At 47.9% G+C, this 23,341-nt stretch overlaps 1 protein-coding gene across 1 annotated transcript; it reads right to left on the bottom strand.

Annotated features, from left to right (window-relative positions):
• Positions 1 to 13,990: 13,990 nt before the first annotated feature.
• LOC115329925 (uncharacterized protein K02A2.6-like) lies at positions 13,991 to 18,465 on the bottom strand. The gene has a single exon (XM_040499456.2). It carries the CDS (start codon positions 18,145 to 18,147, stop codon positions 14,140 to 14,142), a length of 4,008 nt encoding a protein of 1,335 aa, XP_040355390.1. The 5' UTR covers positions 18,148 to 18,465; the 3' UTR covers positions 13,991 to 14,139.
• Between the last annotated feature and the right edge of the window lie 4,876 nt (positions 18,466 to 23,341).

Here is a 23,341-nt window from a genome sequence, read left to right as displayed (position 1 = left end):
GTCTTATATTAGGAAATGCTTTTTTTTTTTTTTCTTTTTGCGAGCTAACTTTAAATCTTGATAAAAATGAAACAAAGCAAACGGCATCAAGTGATTAAAATTGGTAATAATGGCGAATTATGTATTTTATGGAATTAAGAGGTGGGCAAGGCAAACAAATATAGCGCCGATCATGGAAAGCACCTGATGTTCTCTGTGAGAAGGGAGAAGGTAGCAAACCCCGTTAGACATGCTCTCAGTGATAAAAAGGTGTCCAGATTTTTTACCACTGATATCGCCTGCCAATCTTGGCACGCTGAAAATTAACCTTTTCATTGTGTCAAGTTGATAAAAAAAAAAGAAATTAATTTGTGTGCTGACTGCTTCGCGGCGCAGTATGAGGGATGTTAGAGAACGTTGCCGTTGGAATAATGTTTCACACTGAGAAACTCAGCTGCCCGGCGTTGCGATATTTTGGCGAAGAGTGCGATGTTGTAACAAGAACTGCCTGTTTTTTTGTTTTGTTTTTTTAGCCACTTGGGACTCACAAACTGGAGCCTTCAAGCGAAGGCCTGTCGCATGAACTCGTATGCAGATTGTTCAAATGCTGGCACGCTGTCGAACTCGATTAAGGCTCGTTGAATTCGGCAACGGGCGAGGACCCCTGAAACTTTTACGGTGCTCTAGACAAGTTCATTAATAGGCACAACAAGCGCTGGGTTCCAACCATTGCAAACCAGGTTCGTTTGCATTCACTACTCGTTCAATGTCGAGCTACATGTTCGCGACAGCAGGAGTCGGGGGACAATGGGACGCCTGGAACGCTCGCCTAAACATTTTCACTAACTTCCAGGTAACGTGTTTACCATGTTCTTTCGGCTTTAAAGATTAGCTCACTCGTGCATTATTGTTTCTCACTGTTTACATTCGAGTCACTTTGAGTGGATGCGTCAAACATCTTGAAAGCAGTGCTTATACGCTCTTAAAAGTGCCCAAAATACTACAATCACCCGAGTAACACGCTTTGTGTCAGAAATTAAAAGTGCTTTCAATAAAAGACGATGCAAAAACAAAATTGAGCGGTATTTATTTTCAAACATCTATAATGCACTACGTGCATTAATTAAGGCCCATTTTTAATTTGCTTAGAAGTTATTTGAGTATTTGGAGAGTTGTTTCGACGAGTTTAGTACAATATTCTTTTTTATTGGATATGTCACTCCACACTACGGAGGGTATCTGCATGTCGTGACTATAGTTGGAGGCTATGGCATGCACATTAGCCGGATTTTGTGGAAAGTCGTCCAGCAGGTGCAGTGGTAGAGCATCAGGCCGTCGACATAATGAGCATAGTTGCAAATCCGAGACTGGGGATACGGACAAGGGACAGACACAGAACGACACGGACGAAGTCCCTTGTCCGTAGCCCCAGTCTCGGGTTTACAACTATGCTCAATTTACACCAACTAGCCTGCACCTTCTTCATTGCTTCACGACATAATGTGTTCGATTTGTGATGGAGCATGAGTACATATAGCGAGTATTCACTGGCGGCCATAGCGGTGTGCGCGAATGGTGAGCGCGTGCTGATGGCGAGCTTCCACAGTTCTTTTGCAACGTGCATTCCGCACAATCAAGAGTGCCAGACTTAGCCGCCTATTGATGTGAGCTCGTTCCGAGTATGCGCTCTAAACAGCACCCACAAATATGGCGTCCAGTGAATACTCCCTATAGATGGCTGTAATTCGAAGTAAGTTCTTGCATGCCTTGTTTCACTTGTGCTGCTGTCGTAACCAAAGTCGCTGTGCTGACATGCCCTGCCATGGTGCATGCACGGAAGGACAGACGGAACCCTTTCTGGGAGCAGTGGATTTCGCATCAAGCACTCCATACTTTTAAAATCGTCTTACTCAAAACGCGCTCTATCCGGCGAACAATGAGCGAGCTGAACGTCCGTGCACAGATTGAGATTTGGATGCAAACCGATATCATTCTGTCTACCCGCTTCGTGAATCGCAGCGATTGTCCCACCCATATGGTCTTGGGCAAAAATACCTGCATATATATATAAATATATAAGTCAAATATGCGTACTGTCGGAGTTACTAATTCGGAGTTTATTACGACGTTTCAAACGCGGACCGCTCTTCATCATAATAAACTCCGAATTAGTAACTCCGACAGTACGCATCTTTGACTTTGTGGGGATTGTGATCCCTCAACATTCTGTCGCGTCAGCGTTTTGGCGCGCCGTGGCGGCCGCGCCGACGTAGCGAGAGGTGGCGCTGCTTACCACTGTGAGTGGCTTCCTTCTCTCCCCCTTGGGGCGATTTCCATAACGAACCCCCGCACAAAGGAGATCGACGTGTCGCTCCTTGATTGGCCACTTCGCCCCCGCCGATATCTTGAATCCAGCGGACAGCAGTCTCGCTTCTCTCTTCTTCCTGGGATTCGGCGGCGGCGACAACGGGGAACCTTCCGGCGCACCGGTGAGCGATTACCCCGTCCTTTGTACATTTGAGAACGACCGTTCGGCCGTGGGCGATCTCCACACCGACGGCGTTCACCAGCTTATAGCCGCTGTGTTGTTGTTATTTTGTTTCATTGTAAATAAACAGAGTTTATCACCGTTACCAACGTGACTGGTGTCTGTTTCCGCTCGACGAGCAGCATGCCACGCGAGTGCGAACCCGCTTCGCGGTAGAGCGTCTCGCCGCGAACGTGGTACTCCCAAAGGCAGTGGCCCTAAGGAGAACCACAACTTATTAACTTTTCCCGGTCCATTGTTTTTATATTTACCTTACTTCACCTATACAAATATATCTATATATATTTGTCAGTCTTCGCTGAAACAACATGTGTACAGACATACATATATATAGATATATATAGTTGAGGCAGAGTAACTTGAGAACAATGGACCGGGAAAATGTAATAAGTCAGAGATCCGTACTTGCGGAGTTGCTATGCTAGGAGTTTATTGCATGTATTTCGACAGTTTCGCCGAGAGGCTCGGTTTCGTCAGGAGATGGTATACATGTGAGGGCATCAGACTGTGCAAAGCAGTAAGGGGTCAATGGGGCAAGGAGGACGTGACGTCACGAAAACTAAAAGTAAAAAAAACATATAGAAAAAACACAAAAAGTTTTATTTGAGCGCGTTCGCACGTTAGGGCGGCGGGTTTCAAAGCTAAAGAGGCGTATATGAAATCTCCGACACTGCGGTGGGTACAAAAGGTCATAAACGGACGGCACTGGCTCTGGAACGACATCTTCGGTACTAATTGTCCGTAAGGCTAAGCCGATGTGGGCGTCCGTCTCCGCGACGATCACCCCGCGTCCCCTCGGGCGCGGCACGCCGCGGAAGAGAGGGGAGAGGGGAGCAAGGAGCAGAGCGCGGGGCAGGGGGGGCGCAGGGGAGGGTGGGGCGAATACCCCCGGATAGTTGCAAAGCCGTCGTCGTACCGGACAGAAAATTAAAAACACAAATTTAAAAGATAAAACATTAAAGTAAAACTTAAAATAAATACAAATAAATACGCATCCTCGGGTCAAGACCGAGTAACATTGTGTGCAGCAGGACAGCATAGCGCGGAAGGCGCAGGTTTCCTTCGCCGTCCAATGAAAAGAAATGAAAATTGAATATTAGCGGATCTCGCATATGAGTGGGTAGACCAACGAAAAAGGACGCAATGTGCACAGAAGCGCGTGTGGAAGGCTCGCTGTTTCGTACACACACACACACACAAACAAAATAATAGTCCAATTCCACCAGCCAATACAGTGCCACTTGGTCAGGGTGAGAATGGTGATCCCTGTTAATTCTTAGACAACGTTTTAATCGCTGCAAGTGTCCCTGGATTTTCATTTATTCCTTTATCGATCGTGTTGAATCGGTATATGAGATACGATTCGCGCTGCTCCCGTTCGCGGTCTGACTTAAATCCGGTTTCAAGGACCGTTACCGAAAATTTCCCGAACGAATGATGTGGGAGGCTAAGGTGTTTTGAAAGAGGTAGGCTTGGGAGCGATTTTGAATGAGAAGAATGGTATACATATAGGTATAGGAAGAAGAATGGTATACATATAGGTACACTATATAGCTTCCTGACGAAGGCCAGACTCGGGCCGAAACGTCGAAGAATAAATTGTCCGTTGTTGCTGTTTTCAATAAGGGTTCTTTCTTCTCTGTTATATACCCATGCCTTCGGCCTCCCGCCACCATGCCCACTATATGTATGTATATATATATATATATATATATATATATATATATATATATATATATATATATATATATATATATATACAACACGGGCACTTCCCACCATCGTACGTGGTCTCCGAGGAGGATATAAAGGAAATTGTGCAGATGAATGAACCGTACTTAATCCGATGAATTAAAGAATCCAAGTTTCCAGGAACCCGCCGAAAGCAAAAAAACGGCGGAGCCAGGATATATATATATATATATATATATATATATATATATATATATATATATATATATATATATATATGTTCTCTGCTTTCACTGTGGGAGACGGAAGCCGGGCATTTAATTTCTTTCACACAGCTCCAACCCGAGATCTGCAGGAGCCTACCAGTAACAAAGAAAAAGCTTTCGGCTGTTCTCAGTATTCCTACGATTGATTCCCGAGATGCTCTACAAGGACGTCGACACTTTAGTGTCGTGTTTAGCGACACTGTTTGGAATTGAACAGGTCATGTAATAAGTAAGGAGACTGTAATGAAAAGTAAAGAAATGCAGCGGAAAGAGGTTTCGGGGTTTCTATTTTCAGTCTGAGAGAAGCCTGCCTTGAGGATGAAGCCTTGGGAACGCGGTGAGGGCCTGTTTCAGGCCCCTGCGGAGAATGAACAGCGAGTGGCTTCCTCATCACTCTGAGAGGATGGCGCACGTAGTGACGCGGCGAAACTACCCGTTGAAAATATGACACTCGTTATTGAAAATGCGGGGATTCCGAGAAAAAAGGACGCCCTCTCAAGCTTTGTGTTGCCGGATTACGTTTGGAACCCGTAAAGAAGACCCATCGGGGCATAAGATGTCATTTTGATGGTGAACCCTTGAATTTCCCCCAGTTAATACCGAGCAACAACGAGCGCAGAACACTCACCGATTTGTGTTCATTTAATTACACCAACCAGTGAGAAGTGCAAATATTACCATATTCTAATGGTCCGGTGGCTCCGGCGATAAAATATTTCAGAGCTCCTATATTTGGGTTTAAGGCACTGACCATTCTTCTCATTGGTTAGTCTGGATAAGAAAATAAAAGTGGTATGTGTGTCGAGTGCATCTTGGGTAGAATACAAGGCTTAACAAATGTATTTCTGGAGTGGCAGGGATTGCGGTATTTCTGGGATCGAACAAACATTTGTATCTGAGCAGGTTGAGGACATGTTCTAACGCATTCTTCTCTGAGACGAAGATGGCATTAGTGAATCGGTGCCGAGAAAAGAACTGGATAACGAAAACCAATTTGACGTTCCTGTATATACAGCGTAAGGTCGGTCTTCCCTTGAGCTGCGGCGGCACTGGTTTGCGCAGTAGATGGGAAATTTAGCCAGTACAGCACGGCTGCTAGCCATGGCTCTTTAACGCGCACCACGCAGTAGCGATACACGACGACACACCGATGCGATTCTTATCCAGACCGAAACAAGCAAGGATGGGGATGGAACCCAGGATCCGCAGATTTTATACTTTGGGTGGAAAATCAGGGAACGAAATCTGGAGCGGCGGAAAAACTTTTGTGTGAAAATAGATCAAATCAGTAGTGAATCGTTAGCCCTCATAACAATAGCCTATGGAAAACATTCAGTAACAAAATTGGGTGTTTTTGAGTGACAAAGGTGGTATAGTACATCGAAGCAGGTGCGCACGGTAATGTGAGAAGTAGGCAGCGAATAGCACAAGAACGAGGGCTGGGTAGAGGTACTCCAAAAAATAATCGGAAGTACAAATACTGAGATACATGTATTTTGAGACCCCAAAAATATAGATGCTAAGGTACGTTTGTCTTTTAAGCAATGGGATATCCCTAGGATACTTCAAAAAAAAAAAAAAAAAAAACACCGAAAGAGTATTCCGAAATACAGATACATATACTTAAAGAAATATATTTGTTCCCGAAAGGTGTTACCGGGGGAGGTCATAGTTCAAAGCGAATGCAAGTGGAGATGTATGCTTGCGCTCCTCGTTTTGCGTCATTTTATGTACTTCCCTTTACCTCAACTTAATCTGCTGGAAAAAAAAATAAAAAAAAAACATGTCACGCTTGGTGAACCACATAGTTGCCCAACGTTAAAGACTGCGTGCCATGCTTGACAAAAGGCGTTTGCACGAAATGAAAACTGTTGTGACGTGAGCGCGAATCTCAAACTGCTGTCTTCTATGCCCCCGAGTCATCCATAGTGTGAGGAGATTCGACAACAGAGCCGTATATTTTCTCTCCACTCAACTCCTTTAGAGCGCTCGCTATGCTAAATTGAAATGAGTGGAGGGCTTTGTGAGAGAAGCTTATTTTGTTACCCTTGCAAGTAGCCTTTTCTGAACCACAGGTTGTTCGTTATGATCGTGATTGTGATGGAATATGGTATAGGGTGGGTTCATGTTATTAATTCTGAAGAAACTTGTACCTAACAATTTTTTTTATCTTTACAATTTATCATAAATACGGCAACAAATCTAACGAGATACCTGCGTCTGGCAAAGTATGGCGATACAAGCGATACGTTGTGAAACTATTCCACAACTGAGACACAAATGAATATATTTTCTTTTTCAAATGTACTTCAATACAGTGATACAGATGCTCGAAAGTATCTTTAAAATACTGTCATTCGTATCGCGAAACTGCCCAGCCCTTTCAAGAACAAATGCAAATGTGAACAAAATGTAAATCCTGGTGCTCTCGAACAGGAGATTATTTGTGCGACAAATGGTGAATTCCGCTCGCAGATAGCGAGCGCTCCAAAAGCGCCCCTTTTGGAGCGCCCATCTTCCCCTAGCTGATCCAGTTCAAGTCGGTCATCGTCCGCTCGCAGATTTGTGGCAGCGCAAGCTCCGTGGAGCGCTTCCGATCGCGCCGAAACCGCTCCGTCAGCTTCGGGAGATCTCCCCGGTAGTCGACAGCAGCTCGCTACTGCGCATGCGCGTCGTGGGCCGATCTTGTCCGATCTGCTCCGGTCGGTCGGTTGTTCACAAGGGCGGCTACGTGCAGTGCGTGCCGTGCGTGCATTGCGTCTCGTACGAGGTTGCGTCGTATGGTTCTGGGGGTGCAGAGGCAGGACTGGGACGCGGCATATTGCAAGCGCTGACATCTGAGATCCCGAAAGGAAGAACGAGAAGGAACACAAAAGAAACTGCGAAGGAAGCAGACGCAAGTTTAGGCGTGTTCATTTCGCCGCAGCTGATTGTTCACCTGTGTACTTTGAATGCCGCCGGTCCTCTTCTAGTGCAATAATGGAAGAGCAGACTAGGCAGCGACCGTGCAAGTGATTATTTGTTACCTCTTTCTTTATTATTGCCTTGCCAGCGATCTGAGCTCCGCCACTGGCAATCACTACCTGCCCCGACGTTCATGGGGGGGCGAACGCTGATCTATTCCAGTAGGTTGAAGAATCGGGCGAGCTGCTTTTGCATATTAAAGAATTAAAAACTGTGCGAATAAGGCGAAGGACAAGAGGAAACGTAGGCAGACCGAGCGCTGACACTCAACTGAACTTTATTGAAAAGCAACACATAAAGAATCGCCATCAAGATATAGGACATAATACTTATCCCCTCGTTATGCTCTCTGAGTGACATTCACGTGCTCCTAAGAACGCCAGTTCTTTATCAAACCGAGCGATCGAGGGCGCACTTAAACACACGTGATTTCCACGTCGAGATATGTGGTACGTCTCGGATATCTCCGTCCTTGTTTGCTGTCTATACCCCTCCCCCCTCTGGATACTTGCACTCTTTGGTTTGGTGCTCGACCTGTGTCGGGTATTTCTTCTGCTGGTGGACTGCAGCAGTAATGACTGGTTGTCACTAAAGTTCCTCGCTACTTCTTTATTCAAGTAACGCCAACCAATACAAATGACAAAGCAAATTCCGCTGTAACCAAATTGCGTCATGTAGTTCAGACTCCTGCTGTGCGCCGCCATTCGGTTCCTAAAACCAGCCCCGTCACGCAGCCGGCGCTTCAAAGAATGTCGCTACTTGTAGGAAGCTCTTATCTAAAGACTTTAGTATTGACTGGTTGTCGTAGATGTGATTCAGCTCGTCAAGTTCGAGCTCAGGTAACTCTAAGCAGAGGCCATTTTTAACGAACGTCTCCGCAAGTCGTTGAAAATGCGACTACATTTTCCGCTCGTCAATTTTGAGAGGGTGCCACGGAGCGGTTTTATAGCGAAGCCGTTCATGGCTAGGGTTTCGTGGATTTTTCATGTGCGTAAACAAAACTCCACGCTCGGACCGCCGCACGCGAAGCAGGCGCACGCCTTCCTAGTATAAAATATTTGAAGTAAATAACCAAAATAAAGCGTTGACGAACGCGCGTGCAAGATGCCATTCGTTTTATTGAGACGCCGGCACGTGCCTTTTGTTACTATGACCACCGATCAAGACAGTAAATGTGTTCGTAGTGTTGCTCAAAATTCAGTGTCACGTCTGTGTCGTCTGGTCAACCGCCTCGCTGGTCATGCACCTTCACTGAACGAAATGGCTCATGATGTTTCTCCTCCCTCGCAGATTTTGGAAACCAATCCACATCTACGAGTGGAATTTACCATAATAGTGGAAGTCTTTAATAGAAAAAATACAGGGCGTCGGAGTTTTACTGAGGGTTCGGAAATTATAAATATTTGTGCGAGGATGATGCCTCAGATCTTCACAGACGACCAGAAAATATTTTGCTTCACGTTTCATCTGACAATTTAAAAATGCTAGAATGTTTGACAGGGCAATCGCCGAAGATACAGACAAACGAAGTATTTACTATTTGACCTTGAAACGAAACGCAAGAGAATAAAGTAGAAAGCACGACAGTGACGTCAGATAAAAAAAGTACGCATGTATCGTCGCAGCTCCAACACCACACTTTTGTGTTTCTATGATAATAATGGAATAGTTCGCTACATTTTGTTTTTCTCCAGAAAACAAGTGGTTCATTAAAATGATTACTTTAAATTGTTGCCATGATTACGGTAATCTGTTGAATGAAAAATACCCGAAATCTGACCTGAGAAGTGATTTTTCTATTATGATAACGCCCCTGCGTATGATGTGTTAAAAGTTCGGGAGCTCCTGGGTAATAAGTACAGTACAAAACAATTTGTATCGCGCATTCCCTTGCAAGTGTGTTGCTACTTGAAACGTTCTTGGTTTAGCGCTGGTAACCTCCAGGCATTTCTTTTTGAGCTGTGCCTCCAGGTGTCTCCACTCCTCTCCACCCCAGTGACTTTCCCCATCGGTCACGTGTCAAATTTACCGCTAAATTCAGCGGGTAAATTGAATTTATGCATAGGTCACGTGACATCAATTTTCTCTCTAAATCGAGAGGGAAAACTGAAATAGAGTTTAGGACACGTGAGATCATGTGACGTGACGCCATGTTTTCTGCTAAAATTTAGGGGGAAATATAATTTATGTAAGGTCATGTGACATGAAGTCATGTGACATCATATTTCCCGCTAAATGTAGCGGGGAAACTAAATTGGTGTTGAGGTTACGTTACGTAAATTTTTCCTCTAAATCTAACGGGGAAACTGAAGTCGAATGACGTCACGGGCCACCGCTTCACGAAATGCGGCTTCACAAAATGCTGCTTCACAAAATGCGGTTTCACGAAACCCGTAGCAACTAGCCAAAGAACCTTTCACGTTAATAAAACATCCGCTCTATTCACCTGAATTAGCGCTCGGTAAATTTATACTCTTCTCAAAACGAAAAAAAAAAAGAGCATTGAAAGGACTAATAGTTTCTGACATTCCTGACATCCAGCGCCACACAACAACGTTACTTCGAGGTATTCCGGAAAATAAATTCCAAGAATGTCTCCCGCACTGGCACCACCGTCTGTCGATATGCATAGCCTCGCAAGAGGAGTTCTTTGAAGCTGACATCAGGCCATTAGTGCATAGGTAAGCGATATTTGCTTTCATAGGGTCATTCCGGGAATGGAACTGTCGCACGTCGCATATTCCGGAGTTTTTGAGATCGGTAGAAGCATGTTTTGTAAGGCTATTGCGATTGTTTGGAACTGAACCCATCCTTTGTATGGAGCATGCGTGTGCACAATATTCACGCATTAATGTAATTAGATACTAATGGGAGTAATATTTTTTTACTCTACAAGTAGGAAATATCTAAAACTTACAAGAAAAGTAGGTTGCCTTGAGAGACAGCCTGGTTTACCAAAAGACAACACTCACTCGGCGTCACTCTTTTTCCAGGTCTGCTGTTTTGGAAAATAAAAGCATATGCCTATATAAAAGAAAAAAAGAAAGATAAGAACTGCCGAACACAGTATCCGTTTCTTCTGTTTTGGGGTTTTCACTTATGCGAGTTTGCAACATTCGACATGTAGAATCAGGTAACTAAATGTCGTTATTCGTAGTCATTCCGTAAAAATTAAATATTTAAAATTCATCCTTCCTCATCCTAAAAAAAACCAAAAAACTCACCAGCACCAGTAGCGGATTGCGTTGGTACTACCGCGCTACGACTGATAAGCTGGGGGAGGGGGGGGGGGTAGCTTTATGTGCCAAATTTGACACAAAAAAGCACTACCAGTGACTTTAGTCGGTCTGTTTGCTGGGACAACTTCCAAAAAAGCGATAAGAATCAATTATAGACGCAACAAATGTGGAAGCAAGATAGGTAGTTATTTTGATCCTATTAATCCTCAATTACCACCTACGTCGTACCATTAAAATAATTCACATCTGTTTTCCAGAATTTGTCTAGCGCATTACAAGCAGCCATCTGTTACGCGAGGGTGAACGCAGAACGAATTTTCCTGAGCAGCCTGTGGACAAAAATCCTCCGAAGCCCGCTGCCGAGGATTAGGCCGTTAAACTAAAATCTAATTGGTTTCGCCCCCCGACTCTCCTCGTCGACTTTCACAACGCGTCTCGGAAAACTGTCGACTCTCCTTTCTTGGGCCAATTTTACTGAACGAGGCCCACATGGGAAGATGACAGTGCAAACAATCAAAGGAGATGGCCTCCGGATCCCACGGGAGACTCAAGCGATGCCATATAGAAGACGAGGCCTTTCCCACATGGAGTTATTACAATAAACGCTAGAGGTTCAGGTGGCGCTAGTGTGTTGTTGCATTTTGAAGCAGACAGAAACCAGTCGAAATTTCTCATTCCGGTAATGCATTCCTATGGGAAAACGCGAATACGTTTTCCTCTTCGTACTCGATTATAAGAGCGAACATCGCTTAGTGTTGTGGCAGAATAAAAAGTTTGTAATGTTTTACAATCGAATGTACAAAAATATGTGTCAGAGCGTTTTTCTTTGGAATGCATGGCGTCGAACACTGTATTGCGCTAAAATAGCCTTCAGATCTCTATTCAAAACAAACTACTTCGTACCTGCTTCGTGCACTTCTACCAGGACTGCCCATTCATGCAAAGGATAACATTTTTAAAAGGTTAAACCAGCGCAAACTACGAGGGACGAGAAGCAGAAGGACACATACACAGCTGGGAATGCAAGAGCCTCGACGACTTTAGAGCAGAGACATGGGACTCGCTACCCAGTGAGAAAAGGCCCACGAAGCTTGAAGGTTGGACCCACCTCAAAGGACAGTCGCAGCACAAAAACAAATACTTGACTCCCTGACCCGCTACATCGGGGACTCTGAAGTCCATCACTTCATGTAGGTTTACACAAGGTCACTTACTCTTTCCCATCCATCCCCACAATTCTTTGCTTCTCTCCTCGGGACTTTAACCCACAGACGAGTGAACCTTTCCTTAAATCAATAGATGTTACTGTCTCCAAATGGTGAAGGTCGTATTTTGCTATAAATAAATTAACGTGAGTAGGGTCTCGAAGAAGCGTACCTATTTGCGCACATGATTCAAGGCCTTGTAGGGCGCGAGCGTGCGTGCTTAAAGGCCGCGTGGGGCGCCACCACTCCCCAGCGAAGGCCCTAAACCAATAGTGTCCCTGCCAGGAGATGCGCGAAGCCCGAGTGAAATTTTCGCCTTCTTTCTGACCTTGTTCAGACATTTCCATCCGCCACCCTCCGGACTGAGGAGCAGCTGCGGGGCGGAGCTTCGTCGTACACGCAACCACTACCCCTCACCTTGCCTCAACTCCTCCTCAATCAGCTAACAGTTGGGACACACCGTTCTTATTACTATTTTGACGATATATTATTAGCAACTGTAAATGCTATAGTAATATTCATTTTTACCCAGAACAGCTGTCGCTCCCTTTAGAAAAGCAAGTACCTGTCCACAAAGATGTCATAGGTTCTGCTCAAAATGCATTCGCGGTTCCTCGAAGCGCCGTACCACACGCAATTCTTGATCCTCGCTGAACAAAAAGATGCGATATGCAATTTTGATCTGTCCTTCTAGAGCTCCCAACAACTGGCGCCGGGAAGCAGAAAAAATATTCGAGCAGCATTACACCCACTGTACTTGGACACATGTCGGAGCGAAGCATTTTCTCGCAGACACCGCTGAAACTGCCAAGGAGCACTGTGGTAGAAATGCCATTCCGATCAATAGCAGCGGAACAACTCCGAGAAGAGAACCGCCCACGGGCGGGTTCGTGCAGCAGGCCTTCATTGAGCGAGTCTCGAATATGTCTCGAAGCAGCGCGCGTGATCTAAGGGAGCGGCAACAGCTACAGACTGCAAAAACACAAACTAGACATCTTTCGAAAAGGGGGAGCTGTGGTACAGGAAGAATTTCCCACGCGATGTTTCGTCAAACTAAGTTAGTGGTTAGTCTCAGCGCCTACTTTATGAAAACTCAAGACGTGTTTACGGCAGACTGGAACGCATGTGCGAAGAACTTACGGAAAATCGCACGAAAATAGCTCCAGGCTATTTTCCTAAAAAACGAAGATACTAACTCCACGTAAATCGCATTTCGCCGAAAGGGTGTTTGAACCTTTTTGTGCGAAATATATGCACGCACGCCAAATACGTTTTTAAAACAATGGTGCGAAACTATCATCTCATGTTTTGATTTTCGTGCGATTTTGACTCGGTGTTTCGACCATATGTTTGATTCTTATCAGAGCCCACCAGAACACTATCAGAACTTTCTGAATGTATACTCCTCCGTAGGGAAATTATATACAAGCTGTAATCTCATATTGATTAGTTCAGTCACTGAAAAAGTTGGCTGATATCGCGCCCCAAAGATCAAACGGTCTCAGTGGAAAACCATGCACAGTGAGTGGCATTGAGACTGCGCTTATACATGATTCATTTTTTCTACGCAATAGATTTATCAAAACGACAGCCCTGCGCAGTCGCGTGGATATTCGTTGCAGTGAGTCTGTCCGACACTTTGAAAAGAGCAACGTCGTATTGTGCTTACTGTTTACGACAGATTATTCGGAGCTCGCGCTTATTTGGCCTACGAATGTCCTAATTTTCTTGCACGAAACTGTAAACGCCGTGAGTGATTCACATTTGCTCTTTAGTGACATTTTATATCGTGCTTTCCAAAAACGTGCGAGATATATTTTGTTCTTTTAATTGAAGAATGTTGATGTTGAGACAGAGATGCTTGGAGCTTCTTTTCATCCATAATAACCCAAGTTGTATTTATCTTCCTAGTCGTAACTTTTAGAAGGCGGTTGCTGGCACCCTCAAAACCCTTATGTGGCTTATTATTTTATACTATTTTTTTATGCCGCCTTGGTGACTCAGGCTGAGTGAGATCCGTGTATTATCATATCCGGATGATAATGCCATTTTTGTGTGGATAAAATGACATAAGTGTGATAACTTGAGCAGACGACATTCCAACGGGCAAAGAGGGCTTCTTTATTGACCGTGCTATACTTATAGACGCTTGTCACGTGACATCCGTGACCGGGGTGCGCACAGCCGATGCGCCGTGGTGCGCCGTGACTTGCAGCGTCACGCTGCTACATTCCTTCCCCCTCACATCAGCTTCGGAAGTCCTCCGGTTTGTACCTGTCCGGTGGACGCCGCACTCGCGTACTTCTTCTGGAAGTCGGTGCCTCAGTACAAGGCTCCGGTGTCGTCACTGGCGCACTTGTGGAACTCGGTGGTGGAAGCGGCTGCTCACGCGTCCGTGTAGCTTGTTGACTGCCGGCTTGAGAGTCCGCTGGCATAGCAGCAGAAGCAACTTGTGGCACCATCGGCTGGGTTTCTCGAGGCACCGGAACATCTGGGAGCGTAGGCTCCTCCGGCGTAGGCGGTGCAGCAAGGGACGTCGGGCTTGCAAGGCGGTCTCGGATGTGGTCGGCGTGTGTGAACCGCACAACCTGCGCCACTTTCACTAAATATGTCACAGGACTGACGACTTGAGTCACCACACCTTCTTCCCATGACACTAGCTCGCCTCGCACCGTTTTGACCAACACAGTATCACCCACAACAAAAGACCGGTTAGCACCTCGCGACGCATCACTCTGTTCCTTCAGGTGCTGCTGTTTGTTTTGCATGGCTTTTACAAAATCGGGTTTAAGCAAAGAAAGTTTCACTCGTGGCTGTCGCTTCAAAAACAGCTCGGCCGGAGTGCGACCAGTGGTACTGTTTGGGGTGTTTCGATAGCTCAGTAAAAAGCTATCCAAACGCTCGAGCAAAGAGTGTTTCTTGCCACTCTGTTTCTCGTCTAACAATTGCTTCAGCAGAGTTTTTTTTGTGGTCTGCACGAGACGCTCTGCTGCGCCGTTGGAGGCAGCATGATAGGGTGGCGTCTTAACGTGCTTGATGCCATTCACCCTCATAAACTCAGAGAACTCATCTGAAACAAACTGAGGTCCGTTATCACTCACCAGTACCTCTGGTAGCCCATAAGCCGCAAATACACTTCGCAATTTGTCGAGTGTTTTACCAGTAGTGGTGGAAGACATGGACCACACTTCGATCCATTTCGAGAAAGAATCCACCAGTACTAGGAAGACATGGCCTTCTTTAGCAGCAAAATCCACGTGTACTCGTTGCCACGGCTTAGTTGGATAGCTCCATGGCTGTAACGGTACAGGTGGAGCAGCGTTCTGAACAGACTGACATACGCGACACTGTCGTACGTAGCTCTCGATTTCTAGGTCTAGCCCTGGCCACCATACAAAACTTCTGGCAAGCATTTTCATGCGGCTAGCACCTGGATGGTCCTCATGCAACAGTGCCAAAACCTGTGACTGCAGCTTTTCAGGTACAATCACCCTTGAGCCCCAGGTGACGCAGCCTTGCTCAAATGACAACTCGTCACGTCGTACATGGTACGGTTTTAGCTCTTCGCTACTTTGGGCAGGCCAACCATTCAGAACGTAGTTAGCTACGCGAGACAAGGTCAAGTCACGTTTTGTAGCTCTAGCTATGTCTTCCGCGGTCAAGGGAGTACTGTCAAACAACAAAAGACACTCAGCAGGGTCGTCAGCTGTTGTCATCGGTCGTGGGAGTCTAGACAGAGCATCAGCCACCTCGACATCTTTTCCTTTACGGTACTTGAGTTTGTACCTATAGGCTGCAAGAATCATTGCCCATCTTTGCATTCGAGCTGCCGCTAGCGTAGGTACAGGCTTATCGTGCCCCAGTATCCCAAGCAGTGGCTGATGGTCTGTATAGAGAGTGAACTCCCTACCATACAGGTAGCGATGGAACTTTTTCAGACCAAACATCAGAGCTAGCGCTTCTCGCTCGCACTGCGCATAGTTCTTTTCCGCTGACGTGAGCGTTCGCGACGCGAACGCCACTGGGCGCTCTTCCCCTTCTGGTGTTACATGAAAAATGACAGCACCAATCCCGTACGATGAAGCATCACACAGCAATGCAATTGGCTTGTCTACGTCGTAGAATGTAAGAACCTGGCTGTTTACGAGCAACTGCTTCGTAGCAGCAAAGGCCTCGCTGCACTTCCGAGTCCACGACCACTTTTCACCTTTTTTCAACAACCGATAAAGCGGTTCAGCTACGCACGAAACATTCTTGAGAAACTTAGCGTAAAAGTTTAGCATCCCCAAATACGCCTTCAGTTCCGTTACGCAGGTGGGCTCGGGCGCTTCTGTGATAGCCTTTGTCATTGCTTCTGTCGGGTAAATGCCATCGGCACTCACCGTGTGACCCAGGTAGGTCACCGAGCTTTGGAAAAAACGGCACTTGTCCGTTTTCAAAGTGACATTGTAGTCACGAAGTCGACGCAAGACGCATTCCAGCGTCTTTTGACAGTCCTGGGTGTCGTTTCCAGACACGATGACGTCATCAATGTAGCATCCCACATGAGGTATGCCTTTAAGCACCTCGTCCATGAAGGACTGAAAAATGGCTGGCGCACTGGCCACACCAAACGGTAGGCGTTGGAACTGAAACAACCCCATGTGCGTGTTTATAGTCAAAAGTGGTTTGGACTCGGCAGCCAGCGGTACCTGCTGATACGCAGCAGAAAGATCCAGCACGCAAAACACTTTGCCACCTGCGATGGCAGTGTACAGATCTTCAGGTCGCGGCAGTGGGTAATGGTCGGTTTTTAGTACAGGGTTGATCGTTACTTTGTAATCCCCGCACAACCTGAGTGATCCATCTTTCTTGTGAATTACAACTACCGGAGTCGCCCACTCACTGTGACTTACGCGGCGTAAAACCCCGCTCTTCTCTAGCCTGTCCAGCTCTTCTCCAACCTTATCGCGTAACGCGTAAGGCACCCGTCTCGCCTTGCAAAAAACCGGCGTACAATCTTGTTTTAGAACTATCTTCGCTTGATAGTTGTTCGTGACACTAGACTGATTAGAAAATACTGTCGGGAACTTGTTACGCAGCGCTTCTATTCGGTGTGAATCAGTTACATGCTCCAGTGACATGACGCTTTTCCAATCAAGTCTGAGCCTCTCAAGCCAGTTCCGCCCCATGAGCAACGGCAATTTCTTGCCTTGGTTATCGACGACGATAACGGGCAGTTTCAAAGTCTGGTTTTCGTATGTGACGGAAACGTCACATTGCCCTTTTACCGGGATTCGTTCACCCGTGTACGTTTTTAGGTTTACCCGAGATGGCTCACACTTGACATGAGGGAACACGGTTTTCGCAACACTTTCAGGAACAATTGTTACAGCCGCTCCTGTATCAATTTGCATGAAAACGTCCGCCCCTTCAACATTGACTTTCACTTCATAACCCGAACGCACCGTGTTAAGGCAGTGATAGACGTCCAGTTCTGAATCGTCCTCCGAGCAGTCCACTGCATTCGCGTTCTTGGGTCCCTTTTTCTCGTTCGAGCACACTTTTTGCAAATGGCCTAACTTGCCACACTTGTGACACGTAGCATTCTTGTACCAACATTTGCTTGCCGCATGCGCCCTTCCACATCTTTCGCAAGACTTCTTGCTTTGCTTGTGTTTTCGAACGTCACGCTTATTGACGTTATCTTTCTGGTTCGCTCTTATCTCGTTCAACGACGCGTCTTTGCTTCCGGCGTGTAGTAACGCTGTCTGTCGTGCCGCCTGCTCTTGATCCAATGCGATCTTGCAAGCCCTTTCGAAGGTTAAGCTTTCTTCGGCGAATAGCGCACGTTGCGTTTCTTCGCGCCGTATTCCCGCCACAAGCCTGTCCCTCAGAGCATCTTGCAGAAACTGGCCAAAGTCACACTTCCTTGCCAAATGCTTTAGCGCTACAATGAAATCTTCAACGCTCTCCTGTTCCTCTTGTACACGTCTGTTGAATTTGCACCTTTCCGCTATGACCGAGCTCTTCGGGCTATAGTGGTTTTTCAGCATAACTTTCACTTCTTCGAACGACTTATCTCCCGGTACTGCCGGTACGACCAAGCTTTTCAGAACTTCGTAAGCTCGAGGTCCTATTACGGTCAAGAACACCGCTAGCTTCTTTTCTGGTTTGATGTCGTTTGCGCTAACGAAGTGCTCGAAACGCTCTAAATACGAGTCAAAATTCTGTTGTTTTTCGTCGTATTCGTCAAGCTTTCCAAGAGGTGCCATATTTCGGCAAACCGACGGTGTACTTATCGGTTGCTGGCTTCCGTCCGTCGTGTCCGCTCCGTCCGTCGCCCGCTTGAGATGCGATGACTGCGCTGCTTTGGCTGTCGCTGTCCGTTCAGTTGGCCCCGCTCGTATGGTGCTCGTCTGCTGCCGTCTGCGACGCTTCCGCTGGGCAGCGCGGGTGCGTTGTCATCCTCGTCGCCAATGTGATAACTTGAGCAGACGACATTCCAACGGGCAAAGAGGGCTTCTTTATTGACCGTGCTATACTTATAGACGCTTGTCACGTGACATCCGTGACCGGGGTGCGCACAGCCGATGCGCCGTGGTGCGCCGTGACTTGCAGCGTCACGCTGCTACAATAAGAGAGACAATGAGATTTGTTAAGCTTTTTGGCAAACATAGTAGCACCTCGGTAAACTGGCAGAAATGTCTTTGTCTCCGGCATGGGAAAGGGGACAGAGCCCCCGCAGTGTTTAAAAATATGAACTGGATAAACACACCTACACCGTACCAAGGTGTCCAGTTAGAAAATTACCGTGGTAGCGAGCCCTATTAGAAAAGACAGACGGTAGAGCTGCGTGACAAAGCTGAAAGATGGAAGAACAGGAACTTGTCGATGTTTACACGTGCTACGGTGTGCAATTTGTTTCTTGTCATAAAATAGTGGCAGGCATTTCAATTGCTGCACTGCTTGATCGCGGGTTAGTATACAGCAAATAAATAGAGTCTTAGCCGTTTTTGCTTGGGGATCGACTTCTGAATGGACTAGATGGAAGAATTTCTTTCCGCATGCCCGATCCGGTGACTTGTAGTTAGCTCATTTATTTCTGATCTTTGTCGGTGCCTTGTAGTTAGCTCATTTATTTCTGAGTCAGGTTGTGAACCGATTAATGTCTGTGCGAAATGCGAATGATGTTTTTCTTCGCACTATGTGTCAGGTGCGCTGGGACAGAGCTTTGCCTCAGTTGCTTCTCCCACGTGTGCCCCAGCCGGGGGGCTACTGGCGAGAATTCATTCAGGTGACAGAAAAAAAGAAGAGGACGTCTAAGTGAGTGCCACGTATGTTATTCGCTCCTCCGATTCAGCGCTACTTAGCTCGTTCATTTCGTCACCCGAGATTCACAATCAACAACAAATGATTGCTCTCGTCGTCAGGACCAGGGAATATCTATATATAAGCAAGTAGGTCCTCCCGAAATTTAATTTTCGGCCCTTTGAAAATCCGAACCGGGACGCACCCGCTAGGCCTAACCGAAGATAGGATTGCCCAAGTCCATGCTGCGGGCCGCTCAGCCTAACCACGCCTAGGGTCAGCAACTTCAGGTCCCGTCCTGCCCTCGACGGACCCTGCGCCGCCCGAAATGATCTCTCTATCGTCTTCGGACGAATGCAGCACCGACACAGAAGAAAATTCCGGGTCCCAAACCCCTTCTAAGACGACATGCGTCGCCCAACCCATGGAACATGGCTCGGCCCCGCAAAGCTCAGGTGCCTACACATAGACCTACGTAGTCAACCGACCGGTAAAGAAGCAGAAACGTATCGCAAAACGTGCCGCGGCCGCCGCCCAAGCTGTGGCACAACAATCCCAACCCCCCAAACCGACTGGGAGGCCCGGACGAGCCGGCAAGACCCATCCAACACACCGGCTGCCGCCGCTATTCGTGAATGACCACAAGGTCATTATACGACCTAGGGACGGCCTCAATTTCACAGTATGGAGCGCCGAACAAGTCGCTCTCATAGACGCAGCCCAGCTCACTGCAGCGGAGATCGGCACAGTCAAGACCCGAATACGCCGCGACCAGAACCTCGTCGTGGTTAGCACCCCTGAGCCCGAGGTAGCGGTCAGGGTGCAAGAGCTTCCCGCTATCACAATCAACGGCCGCCAATACGAAATCCTTGCTTACATCGCTTTGCCAGATAATTCATGCCGGGAAGTGATCATGGGTTTGGATTCAAGACCGACGTCCGAGATTCTTTCTACGAGAATACGAGCACAGGGAGTCAAGGTCCTATGCGCACGGATGATGGGCCAAACAAACACGGCCATTATCAACTTTGAGGGATTGAAGGTTCCCTACTACGTGTACTTCAGGGGCGCCGAATACCGGTGCCTACCACACCGACCCCGGGAACAAATATGCACCGCCTGCTTGGGCCTGGGACACCGCGTGGATGTTTGCCCACATACCGAGGAGAACGAATGCTGCAGATGCGGCAAACCCGGAAGAGCGGACCAAGAGCACGACTGCAATGAAAAATGTGTCAACTGCGGTGGGTCGCATCCAGCCACCGACCCAAAGTGTCCGGCAAGACAGCGGGGGCCACTCAACAAGGCTCGCGTTCGTCGCCAGCTAAACCGCCAACCTTTAGTACAACGCAGGCCTCTGACGGGACTGTTAGGACCGCGTCAGAAGCCATCTGCGGCGTCAACCAAGGTAGAGCACCCGCAACCCAGACCACGGCCGAGCCACAAACCAATAGCGCGCGAGGAATTCTCGTCCGTCACGGATCCCACACCTGCGGAAGCAGCTGCGATGGAACAAGGACCGGCGCCGAACCCTAAGAAGCGGAACCGAAATCTCCCTGAATCACCAGGTCAACCACCCGCCGTCCCGGCAGCTGAGCTCTCCGATCCCAGCGAGCCCGCGAGTAAAGTAAGGTTGACGAAGCCGCACCCCTTCAAACCCACACCTTCCTTCACACCGCCACCCTCCACACCCCCTAAACCCAGCCCCACGTCAGAATGCGAGCTTACCCCCCTAAAGGCACAAGCGACGTCAGACCAAACCCTAGAAAAGCTCAGAGAAGAATCCAACGCCAAGTTGAAGGCGCTCCAAGCCGAGATGATGGGTGAGCTTGACAGGCGATTCTGTGAGCTGGCCAAGGTCATCCACAACGACGTACAAGCTCAGATGCGTAGCTTTGCGGAAGAAATCATTTCACAACAAGAGTCTCGCTTCCAGCAGATCATACAACCCCTCATCCAGCCCTTGATGAAGCAGGTGGCGGAACTCACAGTTCAGTTGCGCCAAATCGCGCAATCCAGAATCATGGTCCCCAGTCCCAACGGGTCCGCGGTCGCCATCACATGCAACACCGCACCCACACCAACAATGGTCAACGCGAAAATCCTGCCCAGCCCCACGACCCAGGAGCCCCCTGGCACACCTCAGATCTAATATCGCAAGCCAAAAACCGACAGCCCATTCTTCATCAACCCTAACCCCGTCCGAGAAACACATAACAACAATCTGGCAATGGAATTGTAGAGGGTACAGGCGCAAGCGCGGCGCTTTCATGCATTACATCGGCACAAGAGACTTTGCACCGGATATTATCGCACTACAAGAGCCAAACTGTCCTCCAAGCCTCTCTGGATATACAATGTTCATGCAAATGAATAGCGGCCCGGAGGCTACACTGTACAGAGCGGCAACCCTCGTCGCAAAACACATCTCCGTCATAAACCATTCGTTCGAGCAGCATAGACATATACCCCACACATTACTCGAAATCCTACCCAAGAAAAAGACGCTCCCCAGCCTCTTCGTGCTCAACGTCTATAGCTCCCCAAGCGAGAAGGCCGATGACTTCAGAACCCTCTTTCACGATTCGATCCAAGTTGTTCAGCCCCGAACAAACTCCCTAGTGATCGTGGGCGACTTCAATGCGGCCCACCCGACCTGGGGATATGTGAAGGAGAACCCCAAGGTACGCAGGTTAGCACAAGCCATCGCCAACAATCACCTTACCATCATGACAGAACCGGAACACCCCACAAGAATGGGCAACAGCGTTAGTCGCGACACATGCCCAGACTTAACCCTAGTCCGCACGCACACCTCGTGTAGCTGGTCCAACCTGGACGAAACGCTGGGAAGTGACCACTACATCCTGGAGACCGAGGTGTGCGATGGAGGCCGTAGAAAACGAAAGCTTCGACCCGCTCGACTCACGAACTGGGCCGAGTTCAGACAGCAGCGAGGGAGCACTGAGAGCGGAGACATTATCTCCATTCAGGAGTGGACCCAACGGCTCCATGAAGACATTGATCGAGTAACCAAGAAAGTCAATGCTACCATCGACACCCCAGCGATAGACCCCCATCTCCTCCACATGTGGGACGCCCGGCGAGGACTCACCAAGCGGTGGAAGACGCAGAGATTCAACCGCAAGCTGCGACTGCGCATCGCCGAGCTCAACCAAAAGGCGGAAGACTACGCAACCACCTTGGCGGAAAGCAATTGGAACCAACTATGCCACGGGCTGCGTGGTACGCTTGGGACCGCTAAGACTTGGGCAATCCTCCGATCCTTGCTGGACCCATTGCGCTCCAAGACCGAGACATCCAAGGCCGTGACCAAACTTCTGCACGGACTGCAGCGGGACGAACCCTCCATCGTGAAGGAACTAGAATCCCAATATCTCGCAGCCGGCCTACGCCCCGACTATGCAGAGTACTCCTACACGGAAGATCCGAGCCAGCTAGATGCGGACTTCACCGAATCGGAGATAGAAGCTGTCCTCACCAAGCTTACGCGCACCACAACCCCGGGGAAAGACGGAGTCACATACAAAATTCTGCACACCCTCGACGACGCTTCCATTACGGCGCTCACCCGATATTTCAACGAAGTCTGGAGGACAGGAAGAATCCCGGAGGAATGGAAACACGCGGACATTACACTTATCCCTAAGCCTGGCAAGCCACTGGGTCTTCGAAACCTACGACCCGTTTCGCTTACATCTTGTGTGGGGAAGCTCATTGAGCACGTCGTCTTGTCACGACTACAACCATATCTCGAGGAACAAGAGTACTTTGCGGACACCATGTATGAATTTCGACCACGCCTCTCCACGCAAGATGTCCTCCTCCAACTAAAGGAAGAGGTCCTGTACTTCAAAGCCAAGCCCAGGCGAGAGCGGTGCTAGCCATCGACCTCAAGGGGGCCTTCGATAATGTCTCGCACGATGCTATTCTACGCAACCTCACCGAGACCCACTGCGGTACAAGGCCATACAACTATGTGCGATCCTTTCTTGTGGATCGAACCGCCACCCTAGGGATTGGTGATATCCGCTCGGACCCCGTTCGTCTAACAGGACGAGGGACACCTCAGGGATCAGTTGTATGGCCCTTGCTGTTCAACGTGGCAATGGCAGGCCTCCCGCACAAACTCAACAA

The sequence above is a fragment of the Ixodes scapularis genome, unplaced genomic scaffold, assembly GCF_016920785.2.
Source record: "Ixodes scapularis isolate PalLabHiFi unplaced genomic scaffold, ASM1692078v2 PGA_scaffold0__279_contigs__length_252992795, whole genome shotgun sequence".
In the NCBI taxonomy this organism is placed as follows: Eukaryota; Metazoa; Arthropoda; class Arachnida; order Ixodida; family Ixodidae; genus Ixodes; species Ixodes scapularis.
The sequence above is the reverse complement of the archived record's forward strand: the minus strand, read 5'-3'. Positions and strand labels throughout refer to the sequence as shown.

What these genes read in the sequence shown, in the direction of transcription:
- LOC115329925 (XM_040499456.2), bottom strand. Translation starts at nt 18,147, where the DNA reads ATGGCACCTCTTGGAAAGCTTGACGAATACGACGAAAAACAACAGAAT.